This window comes from Chiloscyllium plagiosum, chromosome 13 (assembly GCF_004010195.1).
Source record: "Chiloscyllium plagiosum isolate BGI_BamShark_2017 chromosome 13, ASM401019v2, whole genome shotgun sequence".
In the NCBI taxonomy this organism is placed as follows: domain Eukaryota; kingdom Metazoa; phylum Chordata; class Chondrichthyes; order Orectolobiformes; family Hemiscylliidae; genus Chiloscyllium; species Chiloscyllium plagiosum.
In genome coordinates this window covers 63,944,685-63,967,747 of record NC_057722.1, presented here as the reverse complement: position 1 = coordinate 63,967,747, position 23,063 = coordinate 63,944,685, and the positions used below count along the sequence as shown (strand labels likewise).

Sequence of the window (23,063 nt, the reverse complement as noted above, 5' to 3'; positions counted from 1 at the left end):
CTGCAGGTCAGGAAGGGGGTGCCGGGCTGGAGGGATCCGGCTGAGACAAGGTGGGGGGAGGGGGGATGAAGAAACTGGTGAGGTCCAAGTTCATCCCCTGCGGTTGGAGTGTTCCCAGTCGGAAGATAAGACGCTCCTCCTCCGACCGTCGGGTTGTTGTGGTTTGGCGGTGGATGAGTCCAATGACCTGCATATCCTCGGTGGAGTGGGAGGGGGAGTTGAGATGCTGTGCTACAGGTTGGTTGGGTTGGTTCGTCCGGGTGGCCCAGAGGTGCTCTCTGAATCGCTCCGCAAGTAGGCGGCCTGTCTCCCCAATATAGAGGAGGCCACACCGGCTGCAGCGGATGCAGTAGATGATGTGGGTGGAGGTGCAGGTGAATCTGTGGCGGATATGGAAGTTTCCTTTGGGGCCTTGGAGAGAAGTGAGGGGGGAGGTGTGGGCGCAAGTGTTGCACCTCCTGCGGTTGCAAGGGAAGGTGCCGGGAGTGGTGGTTGGGTCGGTGGGGGGTGTGGATCTGACAAGGGAGTCGCGGAGTGAGTGGTCTCTACGGAAAGCTGATAGGGGAGGGGAGGGGAATATATCCTTGGTGCTGGGGTCTGTTTGGAGGTGGCGGAAGTGACGGCGGGTGATGCGCTGTACATGGAGATTGGTGGGGTGGTAGGTGGGGACCAGTGGGGTTCTGTCCTGGTGAGGACCAGTGGGGTTCTGTCCTGGTGAGGACCAGTGGGGTTCTGTCCTGGTGAGGACCAGTGGGGTTCTGTCCTGGTGAGGACCAGTGGGGTTCTGTCCTGGTGAGGACCAGTGGGGTTCTGTCCTGGTGAGGACCAGTGGGGTTCTGTCCTGGTGAGGACCAGTGGGGTTCTGTCCTGGTGAGGACCAGTGGGGTTCTGTCCTGGTGAGGACCAGTGGGGTTCTGTCCTGGTGAGGACCAGTGGGGTTCTGTCCTGGTGGCGGTTGGAGGGGCGGGGTTCAAGGGCGGAGGAGCGGGAAGTGGAAGAGATGCGGTGGAGGGCATCGTCGACCACGTCGGGGGGGAAATTGCGGTCCTTGAAGAAGGAGGCCATCTGGGATGTGCGTTTTTGGAACTGGTCCTCCTGGGAGCAGATGCGGCAGAGTCGAAGGAATTGGGAGAATGGGATGGCGTTTTTACAGGGGGCAGGATGGGACACTACTAACCGGAGTTTAGAAGAATGAAAGGTGATCTGATTGAAACATACAGGATTCTTAAGGGGCTTGACAAGGTAAATACTGAGAGAATGTTTCCCCTTTTGGAATAGTCTCGGACCAAACAATCCAGGGTCAGAATAAAGGGGTTAAGACTGAGATATGAAGGAATGTCCTCTCTCACAGGTTTTGAGCCTTGGAACTCCTTGGCAAAGCGAGTTGTGAGGGCAGAGTCCTTGTGTCTATTTAAGCCTGAGATTGACTAGTACAAGAATCAGGAATCATGGTGATAATGCAAGAAAGTGGACATGAAAATTGGCAAATCAGCTGTGAATGGTGGAGCACACAAAAGGGGCCCAAATGGCCCACTCCTCTTCCTATTTCTTGTGGTTTTAAAGACAAAAAGTGAATATTTTTGTAAATATATTTAGAAGAGGGAGGTAAACGGGATTATTTGGGCCAATATTCACTTCACAAGGGATACATTTTTTTTAAAAAAGTAATGACTGATGTATTGATTTTCAATTTCACTGGGAAACAGGGTGAAATACTTGTGAGAGAAAGTAAACTGAAATAAATCATTGGGAGGAACTTATAAACAATATGGCAGTGGAGAAAATAATGGGATTTAAGAGCTGAACCTCCAGGACCCAATATCTTTCACCTCAGAATATTAAAACAATTATGTGAAGCAATTCATCATAATCTTTCAAAGCTCCAATCATTCCAGGATCATGTCAGTCAATGGGAAATGTACAAGTGTCACACTATTCTTTAGGGAGAATGCAGCGAGAACCTGGGAAACTACAGGCTTGATACTTTAGCAGTAATCATACGGAAATGAGTGAGATTTGTCATTAAGGTTGGGGTGATTGAAAACCTGCATCAATATGAGTTGATTAGGTCTGAGGAGCATTTGGGATTTATTTTGCAAAGATCACTAAGAAGGCAAGTGAGGAAGTTGTCTTATTAGTGTTTGTGGAGTTACAGAAGGCATTTGATGATATTCAACATCATTAGTAAAAACAAAAGTGCTTAGGCTAGGAGGCAACATACAGATTTGGTTGGAAATTGATTGTGAAGGATAGAGACAGCCTGGGGAAAATTATAGATGCTTTGAATACCAGGATGTGATAGAAACAGGGCAATGTGTAGATAACTGGTTTTTCCCAGGAGCTATTCCAAGGTCTTAGGTTTCATTATATTTAGTAACAACTTGATGAAGGAATATAGCGATGTTGGTAAATACTTAGGAGGGCACTGATTTCAATGTAGGCTGCACCTAACAATTGTAATGGGTAATGTACAGAATAAGTGAGTGGCCCAAACTATGACACCAAAGCCTGATGTTGGAAAATGGGAGGTAATTTACACTGGACTGTAAGATAACTCCACAGAGACTGGCATCCTGTCACCAAGTCACCCTTTATTTACTTGTGGAGAGTCCTTGACACTGATTCAGCTTCTTCAGAGCCAGATCTCAGAATGGACAGAACCTCTGACACTCTTTTTTTCATTTTCCCCCCACACTACCGCCTAACAGTGGTAGTGCTGTCGTGTGTGTGCAGGTGTCGGACACAGCGAAAAACAACAGTGTAAATCTTTATTTATATTCCACCACGAGGAAGAAGGGAAACATGCGAGTGGCCAGTGACAAGCAGTGCCCTTCTCAACAAAGGCTATGTGACCGAAAAGTAAAGGGGAGGGCAGGGATTAAATCAAAATGGAGGTGGATACTCCTGTTCGTTTCCGTCAGGCAGGCCTCCCCTGATTGGACCAGATTAACAGCTTCAATCAGGGAAGTCATGTTCTGTGAGGTCCACCTGACTAACCTTGTTACAGTCATTATATCCCTTCCCTGCTGAGTCTGAGGACATGGTCCATTTTTTTTTAAGCTCCTCCTGGGGCGTTTTAGCACAGGGTCAGATTCCTCAAACCCTTCCATTGTGTACTATGTGTAACTCATAGTATCTCGCATCTTGCACATGGAGCATCTCGGAAGAAATAGATTCTGTATTCAGGCGGCAAAGGCATTGAGGTGGCAACGTCCGTTGTGTCCATCTCAGATTCAATGCTTGATGGAGAGGGAGAACCCACATGTTCCAGAACAGTCAGAAGGGCTGGCTAGGAGCTGGGAACATTCTGTTCCTGCACCCTTTGTGAGTTTGCAGCTTTCGTATGGACCATGTACTTGTTCAGGACCATTGCTCCTACCCAAACTTTATACATTACCTGACCTAACCTTGCATTGACTATGCCTCTTACCCATGCAGGGCCATTCCTGTGATTCCTACACCAAACATCATCCCCTGAAGTAAACTGACTCTCTTGCTTGGCAGAGTCTTGTGTCTGGTATTGGCATTTCTGATGCTGTTTCACCATGCTCCTCAAGTCTAGGAAGATTAGATTTAACCTGGTGTGGAGGCTGCTCTCCATTTGTAGTTCTGCTAGAGCTATCCCTGTAGTTGCACGAGGGATGGTCCTGTCATCAAACAGGAACTGGGAGAGTTTGGTATCTAATGAAGCCGTATGCTGTTTCTTTAAATCTGCCTTCAATGTTTGAATTGTTGTGTCTGCCAGACCATTGAATGATGGATGGTATCAATCTGTCCTTATATGTCGACATTGTTCAGGACTTGCTGTACATGGATTAGACCTCTTAGTATTTGAGAGCCGATGCATAGTGCTTTATATTATAAGGTCATCAATCCTGATTCTGACCTTATGATGAAGAGAATGCTGAAGATGGTTGGCCCAGGACATTTCTCTAAGGAGCTTACTTGTAGTGAGCTTCTGGAACTCAGATAATTCACCTCCAATAGCTACAATCAATCTCCTTTAATGTCAGCTAGACTCCAACCAGCTGAAAGTGTCCCCCTGTTTGCCATTGACTTCAATTTCTGATAATCTCTTCGTGCACATTAGCAATTGAAGAGTGAAATGATCTGATCTAATCAAGGTGTTGAAAATGTTTAAAGAGTTTGGAAGGGTTGATACAGAAGATTGTTTCTCTGGTGATAGTGATGACCTAGATCAAGGCAATACAATATTAAAATGAGAGTGAATCTATTCAGGAGTTAAATCGGGAAGCACACTTTCACAAATTACACAATACAGTTTTGAAACTATAATCCTTAAAACTGTGAGTGCTGAGTCAATGCAAGTTTTCAAGGTTGAGACAGTTGGATTATAATTCATAGGGAAAATACTCTATTATTAGGAAGATAGTAACAGGCCGCTGAGAAAATCTTAATGTGATTAGGCAGCATCAGAATGTACTTATGAAAGCGAAGCATATTTGTTTCATTTGTTAGAGTTCTTTGAGGAAGTAACACATGACGTAGATAACAAAGAACCAGCAATGTAAGGCCCACTGTCAAGGAAAGACCACCAGCATTTTTAAAGATCCATCCCACCCTGGCAATGCTTTTCTACAACCTTGACCATCAGGGAGAAGGTACAGAAGCCTGAACTCATGCACCAGTCGGTTTCGAAACAGTTTCTACCCTACTGTTGTTAGAATACTGTCAAAAGTGTGGTGCTGGAAAAGTGCAGCCAGTCAGCCAGCATCTGAGGAACAGAAGACTCAACGTTTCATGCATAAGCCCTTCATCACGAATGAGGCTTGTGGGTCAGGGCTGAGAGATAAATGGGAGGGAAAGCGATAGGTGGATGAAGGTGAGGGAGAAGGTGATAGGACACAGGGGTCTGGAGGGTGGTGCCGAGTTGGAGGCTTGGGCCTGGGATAATGTGCGGCGAGGGGAAATGAAGAAGCTGTTGAAATGCACATTTATCACGTGTGGTTGCAGGATCCCAATGTTGTTAGAATATTGAATTGACTCACAAACTTTGAACATTAGCCTGTACCTGTGTTTTTGTTTTTGCCGCTGTTTACCTATTATTTACTTATCCATGCTATTTAACTGTGTGATCTGCCTTTATTGCTCACAAGACAAAGCTTCCCCTGTGCCTCAGTACACGTTAGAATAAATTTAATTCAATTCAATTCAATACTTAGATTTTCAGAAAGCATTTGATTAAGTAAAGGTGGATGGTTGCTTTTCAGACTGGAGGTCTATTACCAGCGGTGTTCACAAAGATCACCTCTGGGTCCTCTTTTGTTTCTAATTTATATAAATGATTTGGATGAGAATATAGAAGACGCGGTTAGTAAGTTTCCAGCCAGCAACAAAATTAATGCCACAGTAGACAGTGAAAAACATTTTCTAACATTTCAAAGGGATCTTGATCAAATGGGTCAATGGCTGAAAAAATGACATATGGAGTTCAATCTTGATAAATGCGAGGTATTGCATTTTGGTACAGCAAACAAGGATAGGGCTTATACAATACATGGTAGTGTTGTAGAACAGAGGGACCTCGGGGTGCAAGTGCATAATTTTTTGAAGTTGGCATCACGTATAGACAGGGTTGTTAAATAGCATGTTTGCCTTCATTGCTCAGACCTTTGAATATAGGAGTTGAGAAGTCAACCTGAGGTTGTACAGGATATCGGTGAGGCATCTTCTTGAATACTGTCGTCCAGTCATAGGAAGGATATTATCAAGCTGGAGAGGGTCCAGAAGAGATTTACCAGGATGTCGCTGGAATGGAAGATTTGAGTTATAAAGAAAGGCTGGATAGGCTGGGACTTTCTTCCCTGGAGCATAGGAGATTGAGAGGCGATCTGATTGAAGTTTATAAAATAATGAGAGTTATAGATAGAGTTAATGGTAGTTGTCTTTTCCCAAGGAGGAGGGATTTTGTGAGTGGGGGCACATTGTTAAGGTGAGAGGAGAGATATTTAAAAAGTGACATAAGTCAATCTTTGTACACGGGGGTGGTTTGCATGTGGAATGAACATCCTGGGGAAGTGGTAGGTGTGGGTATGATTACAATGTTTAAAATACATTTAGATAGATACATCTAAAGGTTTGGAATAGGAAAGGTTTGAAAGAATATGGTCCAGGAACAGACAGGTGGGACTAGTTTATTTTGGCATTATGTTCAGCATCGACTGGTTAAACTGAAGGGCCTGTTTGCATGCTTTATGACTTTAAGATGTGTAAAATGTTTAAATAATTTCTCACATCAAAAGGTTGCTGTGCAAAGTAAGTGCTCTTGTTGCAGGAGGTGATATTTTAGCTTGGATAAAGTGTTGGTTGGCCCTTTGGAACTGGACAATGAGCATAAATGGATTGCTTTCAGGTTGGTAGGATGTTGTGCCAAAGGGATCAGTGTTGGGACCTCAGTTACAAACGTTTTATTTCAAAGATCTGGATGAAGGAATGGAATGTATGGTTGCTCAGTTTGCTGATAATATACATAAAGGACTATGAGTTGTGAGGAGTACAAAAAGAGTCTAACCGATGGAGTATAATATGGGAAAACATGAACTCGTCCACTTTAGCAGAAAGAAGAGAAAAGTGGTATACTGTTTATGTGGAGAGAGATTATGTAACCATGGGTACATCTGAGAGCCTTGGTACATGAATCTCATGAAATTATTATGTTGGTATAGCACATGATTTGGCAGACAAGTGGACTGTTGTCATTTATTCTATAGAAAGGACTAACAAAGTAGGAAAGTTTTCCTACTGTTTAATGGAGCATTATACAGAGTACTGTAAGCAGTCTTGTCCCTCTTATTTAAGACAATGAATTAAAACCAGTACAGCATACATTTGGTCCCTTCATTCAGCTGGTGCCTATGATGGGGTGGTCAGCCAATGAGGAAAGTTTGGAGAGGCTGCACTTGTATCCATTGGAGGATAGAAGAATGAGATATCATTGTTAATGCAATATCCTGAGGGATAGATGCTGAAAAGATGTTTCCCCTCCGTGGGAGAGATTCGTACTAGAGGACATGGTTGAAAAGTAAGGGATCTCCTATTTAAGACTGAGATGTGGAGATTTTTTTGTCTTGCAAGGTTGAGAGTCTTTGGAACTCTCTTACCACAGAGTGATGGAGGTGACCTTATTGAAAATATTGAAGGTAGAGGCAGATTTCTAACTAATACTGGCATTAATGGTTATCAGGGGTGGTTGGAATAAGGAATTGCAACAATTTGAACTGTCATGATTTTAAAGAATTGTGGAGCAGTAGAGAGTCAAATGGACTATGTCTTCTAATTTGTATTAAAGTCTATCAGAGGATATGAAGTAACAGTGGCAAAATGTAACTGAGGGCAGATAAACCATCTAATTGAATGGCAGGTCAGACACAAGAACTTAAATGCCTATTCCTGTTCCTATGCCAATTGAATATCTAAGTGACCCAATATTCATTTGTCATTTAATAGTCACAACCAATGTTCCTGCTGAAGGAGGCTGGACATGATTAATTGTAGAGAAACCTTATGATTTCTCATTCAACTCCTGGTTATTGGTAATGCGTTAAAAGGAGGTGGAAAATGCAGAGTGAATGGGAAAGAGTAAAGGAGTGGACTGATTTGAAAGAGTCTGCATAATTGAAAGGGGCTGGATGGATTCATGTGTGCTGAATGATTGTGAGCATTATATCACCTCAATTATTAGCCCTTCTGAAATCAGTTAACTCAGTCTGTCAACAGAATATCATGATTTGGAGATACCGGTGTTGGACAGGGGTGTACAAAATTAAAAATCACACAACGCCAGGTTATAGTCCAACAGGTTTAATTGGAAGCACACTAGCTTTCCAATGTTGAACTCATTTAATTTCAGATTGAAGGGCATGTAGCGTCTGACCACAGTTAGGTGTAGGGTGGTGGGTACATATCCAACATGAGGAGATGCCAAAGGTTGATTTCCAGTGATTTGCCCAGACTCTGAGCTCAGGAAAGCAAATGGATGCTAGCTACCTGTAACCTTGCTATATCCAAGCCAGCAAGGATTCGGGGTTGGAGGAAGCAGCAAGAAAAAGTTAGGTTGCTGGATATCTTCACATTCTTAATTTTATAAATCTGTAACTTGCAAATGAATTATTCTAACTTTCAAGCTTATACTGTATTTACTTACAACATGGAAGATTTTAGATTTAGGTTTTATTCCCACATGTACTCATGTACGAGGTACAAGAGTACAGTGATAAGTGTACAATGTCGCCAAATACGGAGCCATCTTAGGGCAAAGTACCCAACTACAAAATCTTAGTTACAGAAATATAAAAATAAAGAAATAAGTTAAAAAGTTCAGCACTACAATCTTCTTAGCATAAAAGTAGAAAAACAAATAAATAAATTTAAAATTTCAAACATTACAGTCCATTCTTAAACCATGGGCCTGAAAATGTTCCAAGCTGGGTTTCCCTCAAGAAGGCTTGCTCTCCCCTGCTCTGGCCATGATTTAATCTGCACTAGGCTAAGACCCACCGGTAGCACTAGGCTTCATCACCACTCACAAGGCTTCAGCCCAGACCACCACATGGCAACTCCTGCCATCCCTCATAGCCGAACTCCACTACTGCCATCCTTTGCTGCCTCACCATTGCCACCATCTGGGTTTATGATATGCCATGCTCCATTACTGTTGCTGCCTCCAGGGCCTCAAAGGCAAGTAAGAAACACTGAAAACCAAAAAAAAAATTGAAAAAGGGAGATGAAGCGGAAATAAAGGGAAATTGGACAGAATGGATATGATCTGGGCTCAAGGGCCTGAACTCTGCCTACTGCACCACTACTTGGAGGAACCGGTGTTGGATTGGGTGGACAAAGTTAAAAATCACACAGCACCAGGTTATAGTCCAACTGTTTTATTTGGAACCACTAGCTTTTGGAGCACTGCCCCTTCATTACGTCCTTCATCAACCACCTGACAAAGGAGTGGTCCCCTGTCTCACTTATGGGACCTAAGTGTGGGCAGAGGGGATGGTGTAATTTTATCCCCAGAACCAGAAATTAAATGGAAAGAGAGAGAAAACAAAGTGTTGCTCCCACAGCTGGTGAACAGAGGAGGAAGTTTCGGTCTGGGTGAAGTTCAATCTTCATTCAGAGAGAGAGGAGTAGCAGAAATAGCATCTTTGTTGAGCAGGAATGCTTCAATGAGAAAATGAACATATAAACTTTCAACGTTTGGGCTTCACTATAATTTTAAGAGTCTGAATGTCCTTGTCAAGTATTATTCATCCAAGTATCTTTAGATCCTAATGTGACATTTTTAGTCCATGACCATATGGTATTCTGTTTCATGTATTGTACTGGAAAACACGCTGTCGAAGATTATATTCTGTGAACAATCGCACCTTATAACTATATTGAAGTGGGTATTGGAGATGCTGGAGATCAGAGTCAAGATTAAAGTGGTGCTGGAAAAACACAGCAGGTCAGGCAGCATCCGAGGAGCAGGAAAAGTTCACGTTTCGGGCAAAAGCCCTTCATCATCATTCCGGATGAAGGGCTTTTGCCTGAAGCATTGATTTCTCCTGCTCCTCAGATGCTACCTGACCTGCTGTGCTTTTCCAGCACCACTCTAATCTTGCACCTTATAACTATGTCCAGTATTTTTCCAGAATTTTTCTGGATCTCATATTTCCAAAGTAGATACAAATATTTATTCTCCATGTACTTTTATTTTATTCAGAATTGCCTTTAGTTTTTGCTCAAGATTGCAGTTAATCAATGTAAATTGAAGTAGATGATAGAGAATTGGCTAGCCAATCAGAGAGAATTTACGCATTCTATATTTTTTTCCAGACAATTGTGAAAATGGTTGACGTTCTGAAGAATATTGGAAATAACCTGACACCAAACCAACTCCCACCACCACAGGTGCTACCCAGTGGTCCTGAATTGGTGCAATATGTGGAAAATGGTCCTTTGAACCAAACCATAGCGAAAATGCTTACTCAGAATAGTGCCGGAGTACAGGAAATGCTCAAAGCAAAGTTCAAGTTCCTGGGTGTAAGTGCAGTTTACAAAATGAGACAACTTGTTAATATTTTAGCCAAAACAGTTTTTCAACATTATGAAATGGTATGGGCATGAATTGCCTGGGGTTACTTTGACATAACTGAAGGACATTACCCAGTGATAGTGGATTAATTATGACTGAAGACAAGTAATCCAGAGATCTGGACTGATGATCTGGAAATAGGAATTTAAATCCAACTGTGATCATTGGGGTAATAACTTTCAATTAAATATATTTGGAATCAGTCATGATTGTGATAAGTTAATTGTATTGTCTCAAAACCTCATCTAGTTCACACATGTTCTTTTGTGAAGGAAATTAGCCAAAAGATAAAGGTAAGTACGAATAAGTTCCAGAACTTGTCAGGCCTGTGTATAACTCCACACTCACAGCAATGTGATCTATTTTATCTGCTTTCTCAAATTGCTGAGCAAGCTGTTTAGTTGTATTAAACCCTAACACTCTCCCAGGAAGGGGATGGAAGAACTGCTGCCAAGGATTGTGCTGCTATAGCCAAGATACTGTCACTGGGACAAACTTCTAGCCATCTGCAAAATTTCCCACTGCATGCCAAGCTTGGGTTCCTTGCTATCCTGGTGACGATCTTGCAGATAACTTCAGTGCAGTATTTTTGTTTCCAGTTGTTACCATGAATGAGTATCTCTAGGGATTTTTAAAAAATGCAGTTTTCAAGTTTAATACTTTTACTGTCATATTTTGTATTTTGTTTTTTTAGCAATTGAGCTGTGTTGCATAGCACCCTTTGTCATTGATTCTGAGACTAAGGTCCTGCATCTAAATAAAGGAAACAATGATGTGAGTTAGATATGATTTATAGGAGAACATGACTGTGGATAGGAAATGACAAACATTTAAACACCTCATGAATGTACGACATTAATTCATCATTATTGTCTGGCACAAAAGTAAAATAGAAAGATGGCCTAAACATGGCTAATAAGGAAACTGGGGATGATATTAGGAAGAGGCACACAAATTGATCAAAAAAAGCTACAGATGTGAAGATTGTAAACAGTTTCGATTCAGCAAGGGAGTAAAAAAAGAGTTTGATTATGAAGCGGAAAAGTGAGTACAAGAGTAAGTTTAGGGGGAGTACACAAACTGAGTGTAAAAGTTTCTGTAAGTATGTGAAGAGAAGAAGATTAATGAAGCCAAATGTTGGTACCTTACAGTCAGAAAGTTATAATGGAGAACAAAAGGAAGGGAAAACCAATTAAATACACATTTTGGTTGTATCTTCACAAAGGAGGATGCAAATAATATCCCAACAATGATGGAATATCGAAAGTCTAATGAGAGAGAGGAACTGAATGAAACCAGTATTAATAGGGAAATGGTGTTCAGGAAATTGATTGGATGAAAGGCTCATAAATCCCCAGGCCCTGATAGTCTACATCCCAGAGTATTTAAGGAAATGGCCTGAGAAACAGTGGCTGCTGCAGTGGTTATCCTTCAAGATTCCATAGACTCTGGAACAGTTCCTAGAGCTTGGAAAGTAGCTAATATGCCCCATTTGTTAAAAAGGAGATAGTGAGAAAGCAGGAAATTGTAGACTAGTGTGTCTGATGTCAGCGGTGAGGAAAATTATAGGATTCATTATAAAATATTTAATAGTAAAGCGCTTGGAAAATGAGGACATGATCAGACAAAATCAGCCTTGATGAAAAGGAAACCATGCTTAGAGTCATAGAGATGTACAGCCTGGAAACAGACCTTTCGGTCCAACCCGTCCATGCCAACCAGATATTCCAACCCAATCTAGTCCCACCTGGCAGCACCCGGCCCATATCCCTCCAAAACCTTCCTATTCATATACCCATCCAAATGACTCTTAAATGTTGCAATTGTACCAGCCTCCACCACATCCTCTGGCAGCTCATTCCATACATGTACCACCCTCTGCAAACGTTGCCCCTGAAGTCTCTTTTATATCTTTCCCCTCTCACCCTAAACCTATGCCCTCTAGTTCTGGACTCCTCGGCCCCAGCCAATGTCCTGTACAGTCGCAACATGACCTCCCAACTCCTGTACTCCACACTCTGATCAATAAAGGAGCATATACCAAATGCTGCCTTCACTATCCTATCTACCTGCAACTCTACTTTCAAGGAGCTATGAACCTGCACTCCAAGGTCTCTTTGTTTAGCAACACTCCCTAGGACCTTACCATTAAGTGTATAAGCCCTGCTAAGATTTGCTTTCCCAAAATGCAGCACCTCACATTTATCTGTAATTAAACTCCATCTGCCACCTCTCAGCCCATTGGCCCATCTGGTCCAGATCCTGTTGTAATCTGAAGTAACCCTCTTTGCTCTCCACTACACCTTCAATTTTGGTGTCATCTGCAAACTTACTAACTGTACCTCTTATGCTCGCATCCAAATCATTTATGTAAATGACAAAAAGTAGAGGACCCAGCACCGATCCTTGTGGCACTCCACTGGTCACAGGCCTCCAGTCTGAAAAACAACCCTCCACCACCACCCTCTATCTTCTATCTTTGAGCCAGTTCTGTATCCAAACTGCTTGATAAACCTAGTGAAATTTTTCAAGGATGTAATTCATAGAATTGATAAGGGAGAGCCAGCTGATGTTGGACTTTCAAAAGGATAAGACTGAACTTTGGAGATTAGCGTTTCAAATTAAAATACTTGGGATTGGTGATAGTGTTCTAACATGGATAGAGAACTAGTTGGCAGACAAAGAACAAAGAGTTAGAATAAACAGGTCTTTTTTTCTGAGTGGCAACCAGTGACTAATAGATCCTGCTGTTCACAATACATGTCAATGGTTTAGGTGAGGGCACTGAATATAATAATCTCCTAGGTAAAAACAATGACTGCAGATGCTGGAAACCAGATTCTGGATTAGTGGTGCTGGAAGAGCACAGCAATTCAGGCAGCATCCGAGGACAGGCAAAATCGAGAAGATAATAATCTCCTAGTCTGCAGATGACACAAATCTGAGTAGAAGGGTAAAGAGGAGAATAGAGAGGTGGCTTCAGTGTGATTTAAACAGGTTGACTGAGTGGGCACCCGCATGGCAGATGAAGTATAATGTGGATACATGTGAGGTTATCCACTTTGGTAGCAAAAACAAGAAGACATATGCTTATCTGAAAGGTGATAGATAGGGAAAGGGGGAGGTACGCCAATTTGGATGTCCTTGTACTGAAAGTTAGCATGTAATTGCAGTAGGCTGTGAAGAAGACAAATGGTATGTTGGACTTCGTGATGGTGAGTTGCTGGAATTGAAGAACACACAGAGCATCGTGTGCAGTTTTGGTCTCTTTACCTGAGGAAGGTTGCTCTGGCTAGAGAAAGAGGAAAATGAAGTTGTACCAGATGGATGTTTGGGATGGCAGCACTGATGTATGAAGAGAAACTGAATCGGTTGGGACTATATTCACCAGACTTCAGAAGAATGAAGGGATTTCATAGAAGTAGAAATAAAATGCAAACAGGACTAGTCAGAGTAAATGCAGGAAGGGCAGTCTCAGTGACTGTGGAATCCAGAACCAGAGGTCATAGTCTAAGGAGATGGAGTAGGCCATTTGGTGTTGAGATCTGGAGAAGCTTCTTCACCCAGAGAGTGGTAAGCCTGTAGAATTCTCTGCCACAGAATGCCGTTCTCTGCCACAGAAAGCAGGCAAAAACATTGAATGGTTTCAAGGAGTTGTCTAAGACACAGTTCTTAAGAGTTAAAGTGATTAAAAGATGTAGAGAAAGTGAGAACAGGATATTGAGTTGAATGACCAACCCATGATCCTATTGAATGGTGGAGTAGGCGCAAAGGGTTGAGTGGTCTTTTCCTGCTAAATTGTCTATGGTTCTATTCCTGAAAGGATGGTGGGAGCAGATTCAGCAATTGTTTCAAAAAGCAATTGGAGTTATAGTGAAAAGATAAAAAGGAGAAAGTGAGCGCTGCAGATCAGAGCTGAAAATGTGTTGCTGGAAAAGCGCAGCAGGTCAGGCAGCATCCAAGGAACAAGAGAATCGACGTTTCGGGCATAAGCCCTTCTTCAGGATTCCTGGAGAAGGGCTTATGCCCGAAACGTCGATTCTCCTGTTCCTTGGATGCTGCCTGACCTGCTGCGCTTCTCCAGCAACACATTTTCAGCGCTGAAAAGATAAAAAGTAAAGCAAAATTGTGGGGAAGGTTGCTGATAGAGCAGAACTAATTGGAGTTTTCTTTCAAAGAGCTGGCACAGCATGAGAGACTGAATGGACTTCTGCTGCTGATCAATTCCATAATTTGTTTTGAGTGAGGAAAGTTTCCATCTTTACAACCTGTGCATTAAGTACTATTAGAAAAACCTAATGAAGAAAATTGTACATCCCTTTTGGAACTTATTGGATTATCTTAGTGAAAACATCCGTGGATGCAGAATTAGACAGATTATTAGGCCCACCAGAATTTATTTAATAAATACTGCATAGGTAATGATTTGCCACAACATCATGACATAAGTTAAACATACATTCTTCTTTAAAAAGGTGAGGTCAACCACCTTCCATAAAGACATTGTGCCACAATGATAATGTTATCTTAATAAAGTTAATTATACTGGAGAGAAGATGGCACAAATTATTCTGCTTTGCTTTTCAGTTTCTACAAAAAATCCAAATAAATTATTAATTCAGATTCAAGGATTCAAATTCTTGATGAACTGGATAAATTGCAGTTTAGTAACAAATGGTGCTGAAAATTAGATTCTTTCTCTGTAGTGCCAATTTTGCATCACATTGGCAAATTGAAACTAGTGCCTTTATAAAATCAATTTATCCAAAGATGTGCAGGTCAGGTTAATTGGCCAGGCTAAATTACCCGTAGTGATATGTGCATTAGTCAGGGGTAAATTTAAGGGAATAGGCCTGGGTGGGTTACCCTTCTGAGGGTCAGTGTGGACTTGTTGGGCCAAAGGGCCTGTTTTCATACTGTAGGGAATCTAATCTAATCTAATCAACACAACTTTCTGGTTCTTGCAGGCGACAGAGATCGTGACTGGTATAATCGGCATAATCATTGGAATAGTGAAAATGTGCATTGAATCAGGTCGAAATCGCTACTTTGACTTTGCCCTAGTAATCGGGACACCCTGGTGGACTGGAGTTCTAGTAAGAACCACTGACAAATATGTTAATGTGAAATTGCAGAGATTTTGTATCTGCCAGATGCTCAAAAGATACACTTTGTAGCAACATGCATTGTCTACTTTCCACACAATATTTCTGTGTACAGCAATCTCCAATATACTCTTTATTTCTTGCATTTGGAAATAAAGAGGGCACAGCACCTGTTTTATGGCACCTTTGCCAAACTGAAATTTTTTGAGCAGCCTTCTTCTGTCAGGTTGATCTCTTTGTAGACTTGATCTAAAACATGGGAGGCTCCCTAACATTTGTTACACTTGTTTGCGGCCTTGTATGTGAACAAATTTGGCTCCTCTTAGCTTCAGGAGCACTCCTGAGCATCATTGTTGCATGATGTGAATTGAACTCCTTTGTGGAAAAACATGTATCATGTATTAAAATGAGGATCAAGATCCACCAGGTACAGGCCTGAACATGAACAATTTTGCTAAAGAGACAATTTACCTGAATTCATTTTTCTTTGAGTTCTTTAATGGAATATGAATGCTGCTGGCAAAACCAGCATTGATTGCCCATCCCCTAATATCATTAAGAAGATAGTGGTGAGCTGCTTTCTTGAACTATTTGGTGCAAGTGCATCAACCATTTGGGACTTTGATGAAACTAAATTCTTCATCCAGAGAGTGAAGAACCCGTGAAATCATTTGAGACCAAAACATCAAACATTTTAAAGAGGTGGATAGACATAGTTCATGGAGCTGAAGGGATCAAAGGTTATGGGGCTAAAGCTGAAACAGCATAGAGTTGGGATCAGTTATGATTGTACTGAACGACAGAGCACACCCAATGGGCCAAATGGACTATTCCTGTTCTTATTTTTCTATGTTTCTAAAAACATTGTTAGGAAGGAACTCCTAGGGTTTTGGCCCATAGTCATAATGCATTGCTTCAAATCAGAATGGAGTAACTTGGTGAGGAACTTGCAGGTGATGCAGTTCCAAGTTCTGCTGGTCTTGTCCTCTTAGATGATGGAGGATAGAAGGTTGTTGGCGCAAGAGCTTTGGAAGTAACTGCAGGGCATCTTGTGGATTATGTATTCTGCTGCAGCTGTCTGCCTTTGGTGGAGGGAGTTTATTTTTATTAGAATGGCAGATGAGGTGTCATTTCAAGCAAGCTGCTTTGTTTTGGATGGTGTGCAACCTTGAGTGGCTTTGGAGATGCACTCAGATGGAAACTATAATATTGTATTCTTGACTTGTAGACTATGGACAGGCTTTAGGAGTGATAACTTGAGTTTCTTGGCACAGAATTCCCAGCCACTCCTGTTCTTGTCGACACAGCATGGATATAGCTGGTCCAGTTGAATTCCTAGTCAATGATAACCTCGAGGATGATGAGATATAAATTTAATGCCGCTATATTATATCTATATTAGATGAAGAGACAGTGTATTGCGTACATCTAATATAAAGCCAGATGGAACAGTAAACTGTAAGGTGGACATAAAGAGGTTGCAAAGAAAGTAAGACCACTACATGAGTGAGCACCAAGACGGCAGATGGAATACAAAGTTATTCAGTTTGGTCAGAAAATGGAAAACAGAATGTATTTTTAGAAAATTGTGTAATTTGATGTTCAAAGAGGCTTGGATTAACTAGCACAAGTAAACTGAAAGTTAGCATGCAGGAACAGCGAGCAGTGAACTAAGAAAATAGCAATGTTGGGCATTATTTCAAGGGGTTTGAAAAACAGGAATAAATAAGTCTTTCTCCAATTGAACAAAGACTTAGGTGAGCCTAAGTCTGGAATAATGTATTCCATTTCTGTTTCCATATTTAAGGAAGAATATACTTAAATTAAAAGTGATACAGAGAAGCTGCTCTTAAAGTACACTGGGCCAGCAGGTAAAATGACCCTGAAATGGAGTGGGAAGGTGGCTCAGTAGTTAGCATTGCTGCCTCATAGCTCCAGGGACCTGGATTCAATTCTAACCTCTGGCGGCTATCTGTATGGAATTTGCACATTCTCCCTGAGTCTGCATGGGTTTCTGTTGGGTGCTCTGGTTTCCCCCCACTGTCCAAAGGTGATGGAGTGAATGGCTTGCTTCTACACTATATGGATTCTATGAAACCTCCAAATTGCACTGGAAAATTCTGTGATGGGAGCTATTGCTTCCTTACTAATTGATTTCAATACTTCTCCAACAGTAGGTGTTACACTAATCAGACTATAATTTCCACTTTTTGCCTCCTTCCATTTTTGAACAGGTGGTCAACATTATTAAGCTTCCAATCCTCTAGTACTTCTCCATTATCCACTGAAAATTGAAAGGTTACGCCCAATGCATCCATTATCTCTGTAGCTACATCTTTTAGGATCCCAGGATGGAAGACATCAGGGCCAGCAGACTTCAACCCATTAGTTGTCTCATACTATTTCTTTGGAGATGGTGATGGTATTTAATTCCTCCCGCATTTCTTTAGTATCTTCCACTGTAAAGACTGATTTAAAGACAGAAGGTGGGAACATGATCAGAGAACCCAAAGCTTGGTTGAGCACAGTCCCTAAAGGAATATAACAAGTGCAGCGGGGAACTTAAAAAGGACATTAGGAAAGCTAAAAGAGTGCATGAGAAAGCATTGGTGGGTCAGATAAAAGAAAACTCAAAAAGGATTTTTATATATATGTGAGATACTCTATTACGATTCTCTTTACTAACTCACTCATAAGTTTTCTATGTTTACTATACTATTTTTCCATTTATTCATTCATAAAACTGCATTTCTGTAGTACATTTTACTCTTATAAGATCAACTAAACATCCCTTCCTAGGCTGCCAACCCATTCCTGTTTCTTTACACCTTTTAATTCTTATTGGCCCCATGCTGCAAGCAGTATTTAGACCTGTTTCTGCATCAAAGATTACCCCTGAATAAGTGTTAATGCTGTCAGCTACTCAGAACAATGTCAACTCTGCCATCATGTCTCCACTCAAAACTATTGTAAGTGAGTTACTTACACTATGGAGAGATTATAATATTAACTAGCCCTTAGTAACCATCCCTTGAAATTTGTGAAGTCTGTAGGAAATCAATTTCCTCCACTAGCATGTCCTGACAGTCTGCTGCTTTTTACCTCTCTGGAATTTCCTTACATCGAAGTCCCAGGTACCTATCCTTGCTGCAAGATCACCTACCTTATTTTGGATACTTCTGGCATTGAAGTAGACAGACTTCAAACCAGTTTGCCGTCTGCCAGCACATTCCTGTGACCATGAAATCCTGTCCATGCCCTTCCTACTCTCATACTCCTGTGCACTGGAACAACACCTCAGGTTCCCATCTCCCTACTGAGCAAGTTTAAACCCACCCGAACAGCACCAGCAAATTTCCCACCCAGGATATTGGTACCCCTCTGGTTCAGGTGAAGACTGTCCTGTTTGTAGAGGTCCCACCTTCCCCAGAATGAGCCCCAATTATCCATGTACCTGAAACCCTCCCTCCTGCACCATCCCTGCAGCCACATGTTCAGCTGATATCTCTCCCTATTCCTTGCCTCACTATCACGTGGCACGGGTAACAAGCTAGAGGTAACAACTCTGTTTGTTCTAGCTCTCAGCTTCTACCCGAGCTCCCTGAAATCCTGCCTTCCACCCCATGCTTCTTTTTGTACCTGTGTCGTTGATACCTACATGGACCACGACTTGGGGCTGGTCACCCTCTCCCTTCAGGACCCTAAAGACATGATCGAGACATCATGGATCCTGGCACCAGGGAGGCAACACACCGTGAGTCTCATTTGTTCCCAACAAACCTTCTATCTGACCCTCTAACTATTGAATCCCCAATGACTAACACTGTCCTCCTTTCCTCTGTGCAGTAGGGGCAGACACTTTGCCAGAGACCTGCACCCCACTACATGTCCCTGGTAAATCAGCCCCACCAACAGTATCCAAAAAAAATACTTGTTTTTCAGGGGAACCAGCACAAGGGATCGCTGCACTGACTGTATTTTCCCCTTTGAACAGTTACCCAGCTTTCTTCATGCCTCGGAGTAACTGCTTCCCTGTAACTCTTATCCATCACAGCCTCTGCCTCCCGAATGACCTAACGATTGTGCAGCTCCCACTCCAGTTCCCTAACATGGTCTTGGAAGAGCAAGAGTTGGGTGCACTTCCTGCAGATGTACTTGGATGGGACACTAATGACCTCCTTCACCTCAAACATCATGCAGGAGGAACATTCCTCTCCCTGCACTGCCATCCCTGCTAGTCCCCTTATCAGAATGTAAAAAAGAAGAGGAACTGACCTGATGTGTCCCTGGTGTTTAAGGTTAGAGGAGGTGGATGAGTGGGAGGCCCTATAGAGATAGGGTCTCAGGTTTAGAAAACACTCACTTATATAGCTGGAGGGAAGTAAAAAAGTCTCTCCTTTCCCTGAAACCTCTGCTCTCCGATGTCAGATGTAAAGACTCAAATCAGTGACTCACCGCTCCCGAAAGGCCCCTGGTCCAAGCTCCCACCCTTGGTGCTGCTGCTGTTGCTGAAAAACAGATATCCTCTGTTCCTAGGCCCTCCCAAAAGGAGAAGCAACCTCACCATATCTATCTTTTCAAGACCCATAACAACCTTTTATGTTTCAATAGGGTCACCTCTCATTCATCTAAACTCCAACGAGTAGAAGCCCAAAACACTCAAACTCTTCTCATAAGACAGTCCTGCAGACCCAGGATCAGCAAAATGAACCCTCTCTGGACTGTCTGATGCCATTAATTTTTTTTCTTTTGGGAAGGTGCCCAGAAATGTTGGTGAGTTGATATGGATTACATAGAAGTTAGCAAGGCTTTCAATAAGGCCCCTTATGGTAGACTGGCCAAGAACGTAAGAGCCATGAGATCGGAGGCAAAATAGTAAATTTGATCTAAAATTGGCTGGTTCAGGCAGGAAATAGAGGGAGATGGCCAAGGAATGTTTCTGTGACTAGAAATCTGTCTCCCATGGGTATCTGTTGGACTCAGAGCTGGGCCCTGTGCTATTTGTGGTATACATCAATGATTTGAATTTAAGTTTTGGAGAGGTATGTTCAAATAGTATGTGTGTAACATAAACATTTGAAGATTGGTAAAAATTGAGGAAGATATCAACAGATTGGGCAGCTGGGCACACCAGTTGAATAGAATCTAATCTGGAACACTGTTGGGGTAATGCATTTGCAGGGGACCTAAAAAGGCAAGGGATTGCACTGTGAATGATAGGACCCTGGTAATACTAAATATCAGAGGGATATCGATGTGCATATCTACATCTTATTCAAGGTAGCAGGGCAGCTATGTAAGATAGTGAAGAGGCAAATGGGACACTAGCCTTTATTAGCTGATGCATAGAATACAATAACAAGGCTGGAACTGTATAAAATGTTGGTTGCGTCGTAACTGGAGTACTATTGCAGTTCTGGTTATCACATTACAGGAAGGATTTATTTGCACCAGAGAGAGTGCAGAGATTTACCATGGTGCTACGTGTGTGCTGGGGTCTGAGCTATGAGGAGAAATTGGATCTGCTGGAGTTGTTTTTCTTGGAGGAAATAAGAAGAGACCTGATACATGTGTGTAAGATTATGAAGGGCATAAATAAGGCAATATGAAGACACCCTTCTTGTGAGTAGTGGGGCAGATAACCAGGGGACGCAGATTTAATATAAGACATAGAAGGTGAGGAGGAGAGTTGAGAAATTCCTTTTACTCAAGAGAGTGGTGTGAGTCTGGAACTAACTGCTTGAAAGGGTCATTAAATCAGAAAACCTTGAAATATTTCAGTATTATTTAGATATTCACTCATTTTGCCATAGTCTCCAGGGCAAAGGCTGGGAAGTGGGACCAATGTAGTCAGATCTTCATGGTGTAGTGCAGACACCTTGGGTGAGTGGCCTCATTCTGTGCTGTAAACATCTATGAATCAAACGTGGCTACACCACGTAATAAAAGTTAATAAGAACTAAAGAAGAAAAAAAAGTAAAAATCAAAAAGTATTCCTCCAAAAAATCTTGGGAAGAGCTTGTTGAGGAAAGGATAGGAAGACAAATGTGGTGTCCTGCAGTGAAAGTTCACTATTATTCTCCAGGAAAGGAATGTTGTCTATGATGGGAAGTCGACTAAATTGGATGTATGTTCTCCAGAGTTTCGAAGAATGCTATGTGATCTGATTGGAACAAAAAGGCTTCCGAAGGGGTATAATAGGGGAAATGCCGAGAAAGTGTTTGTCGGTCAAGGAATTAAAAACGGAAGGGCTGATCATTTAGGTCTGAGGGTAAGGGCTGTGAATCTTGGGAATTTTCTACCCCAGAAGGTAACAGATGCTCCATCATTGAGTACAATTAATGTTGGAATAGATATGGTTTGGGGTCTCGGAATCAAGGGATTTGTGGAGCCGCTAAGTAAACCCTGCTTGAAAGCACTTTCAATAGCACTTTCTATGACCTTGTTTATGATTATGAGTAGAATTTTGGGACAGCAGTTGGCAGGATTAGATTTGTTGTGCTTTCTGTGAACAGGACATATTTAGACAATTTTCTGTTCAGGGAGTTGCATGTGTCATAATTGTATCATAAGATCAGTAGCAATAGGAACAGAATTAGGCCATTCAGCCAATCAATGCTTTACCATTCAATTGTGACTGATGTGTTTCTCAACCTGATACTCCTGCCTTCTCCCATAACCCTTGATCCCCTTACCAATCAAGGACCTATCTAAATCTGTCTTAAGTACATTCAATGACTTGGCCTCCACAGCCCTGTGCAACAATGAGATCCACAGATTAACCACCCTCTCGTAGAAGAAATTCCCCTAATTTTTGGTTCTGAATGGTAATCTCTTCACTCTGAAGCAGTACCCTTGGGCCCTATTCTCTCCTACTAGTGGAAGCATCTTTTCCATGTTCACTCTATCTGGGCATCTCGGTATTCTGCAAATTTCAATCAGATCTCTCCTTGTTAAAGTTTGAGACGGCTCAGGAAATCCCAAATGGAACTCGATCTGTAGCCTCTCTTGGTTCATCACGGAGATCGTACTCTGTGGTAGTCTGGAAAATAAACCTCTTACAGACAGTTTAGTTTAACTTATTACCTGTATTTACCAATGGCGTCAATGTTACAATATGACATAGATACCTACAAGCCAGGCTTGAGCTAAGGTTTTAAAATCATTAGCAGAGTAGTGGCGCCAGCTCTTACCCCTAAGAGCTCTCTCAGGCTACTCCCCTTATTGGTGCAAACAAGCTGTCTTTATGCAGAAATTGGTACTGAGATTACAAAAACACCACATGTTCTTAATCAGATAAGCAGCAATAAAATGGCAAAAGTTTGTAGAGGAAGAGAAACTAATTGACCGGTCTGAGCACACTTTGACTAATTAACCTACATGCACATCAAGATGGGAAACCCTGATCAAGCCAGGCCAAATGGCCAATTGCCTTTAGCTAGATAAGCTTCCCTTTTAACAGTACATCATAACAAGAGAATAGCCTGAACTATATGGGAAAGGTCATGAGGTAACCTCATTCAGCTAACATGCCCAGTACCATTGTTCTACAACATGGCCTTTTTAAAGATCATCTTAGATTCTCAAAATGCAAATTAAATTCATAACATCCTGGATCCTGAGCTCCAGGGGACAACACACAGACATTCAATCCATGACAAGCAAGTGTACACTCAAATCAGACCACAAAGAGTTAGCCTTTCCACTTGCATCTGTCCTGTCTCTCCCTCTCTCACGTATGAACATCTTACTTCTTTCATACTATCTCAGTTTCAGCCTTTGAAAGGTAATGAGACATTCACATTCCAGAACAGTCAAGATTAGGGAGCTGAGCTTCATAAATTCAAACCTGTTCATTGTGG

The 23,063-nt window shown here is 42.0% G+C and overlaps 1 protein-coding gene across 3 annotated transcripts in view; it reads left to right on the top strand.

Annotated features, from left to right (window-relative positions):
- The window catches only part of LOC122556141 (membrane-spanning 4-domains subfamily A member 4A-like), a 50,795-nt gene that overhangs the window by 4,756 nt on the left and 22,976 nt on the right, over nucleotides 1–23,063 (top strand). For 2 of the 3 annotated variants that reach the window (XM_043702631.1, XM_043702630.1), the window contains exons 2-3: nucleotides 9,838–10,044; nucleotides 15,064–15,192. In XM_043702631.1, coding sequence (XP_043558566.1) covers nucleotides 9,850–10,044; nucleotides 15,064–15,192 — 324 coding nt within the window. In that variant the 5' untranslated portion in view covers nucleotides 9,838–9,849. The remainder of the gene's footprint in view (nucleotides 1–9,837; nucleotides 10,045–15,063; nucleotides 15,193–23,063) is intronic. The other variant, XM_043702632.1, reaches the window with a different exon arrangement.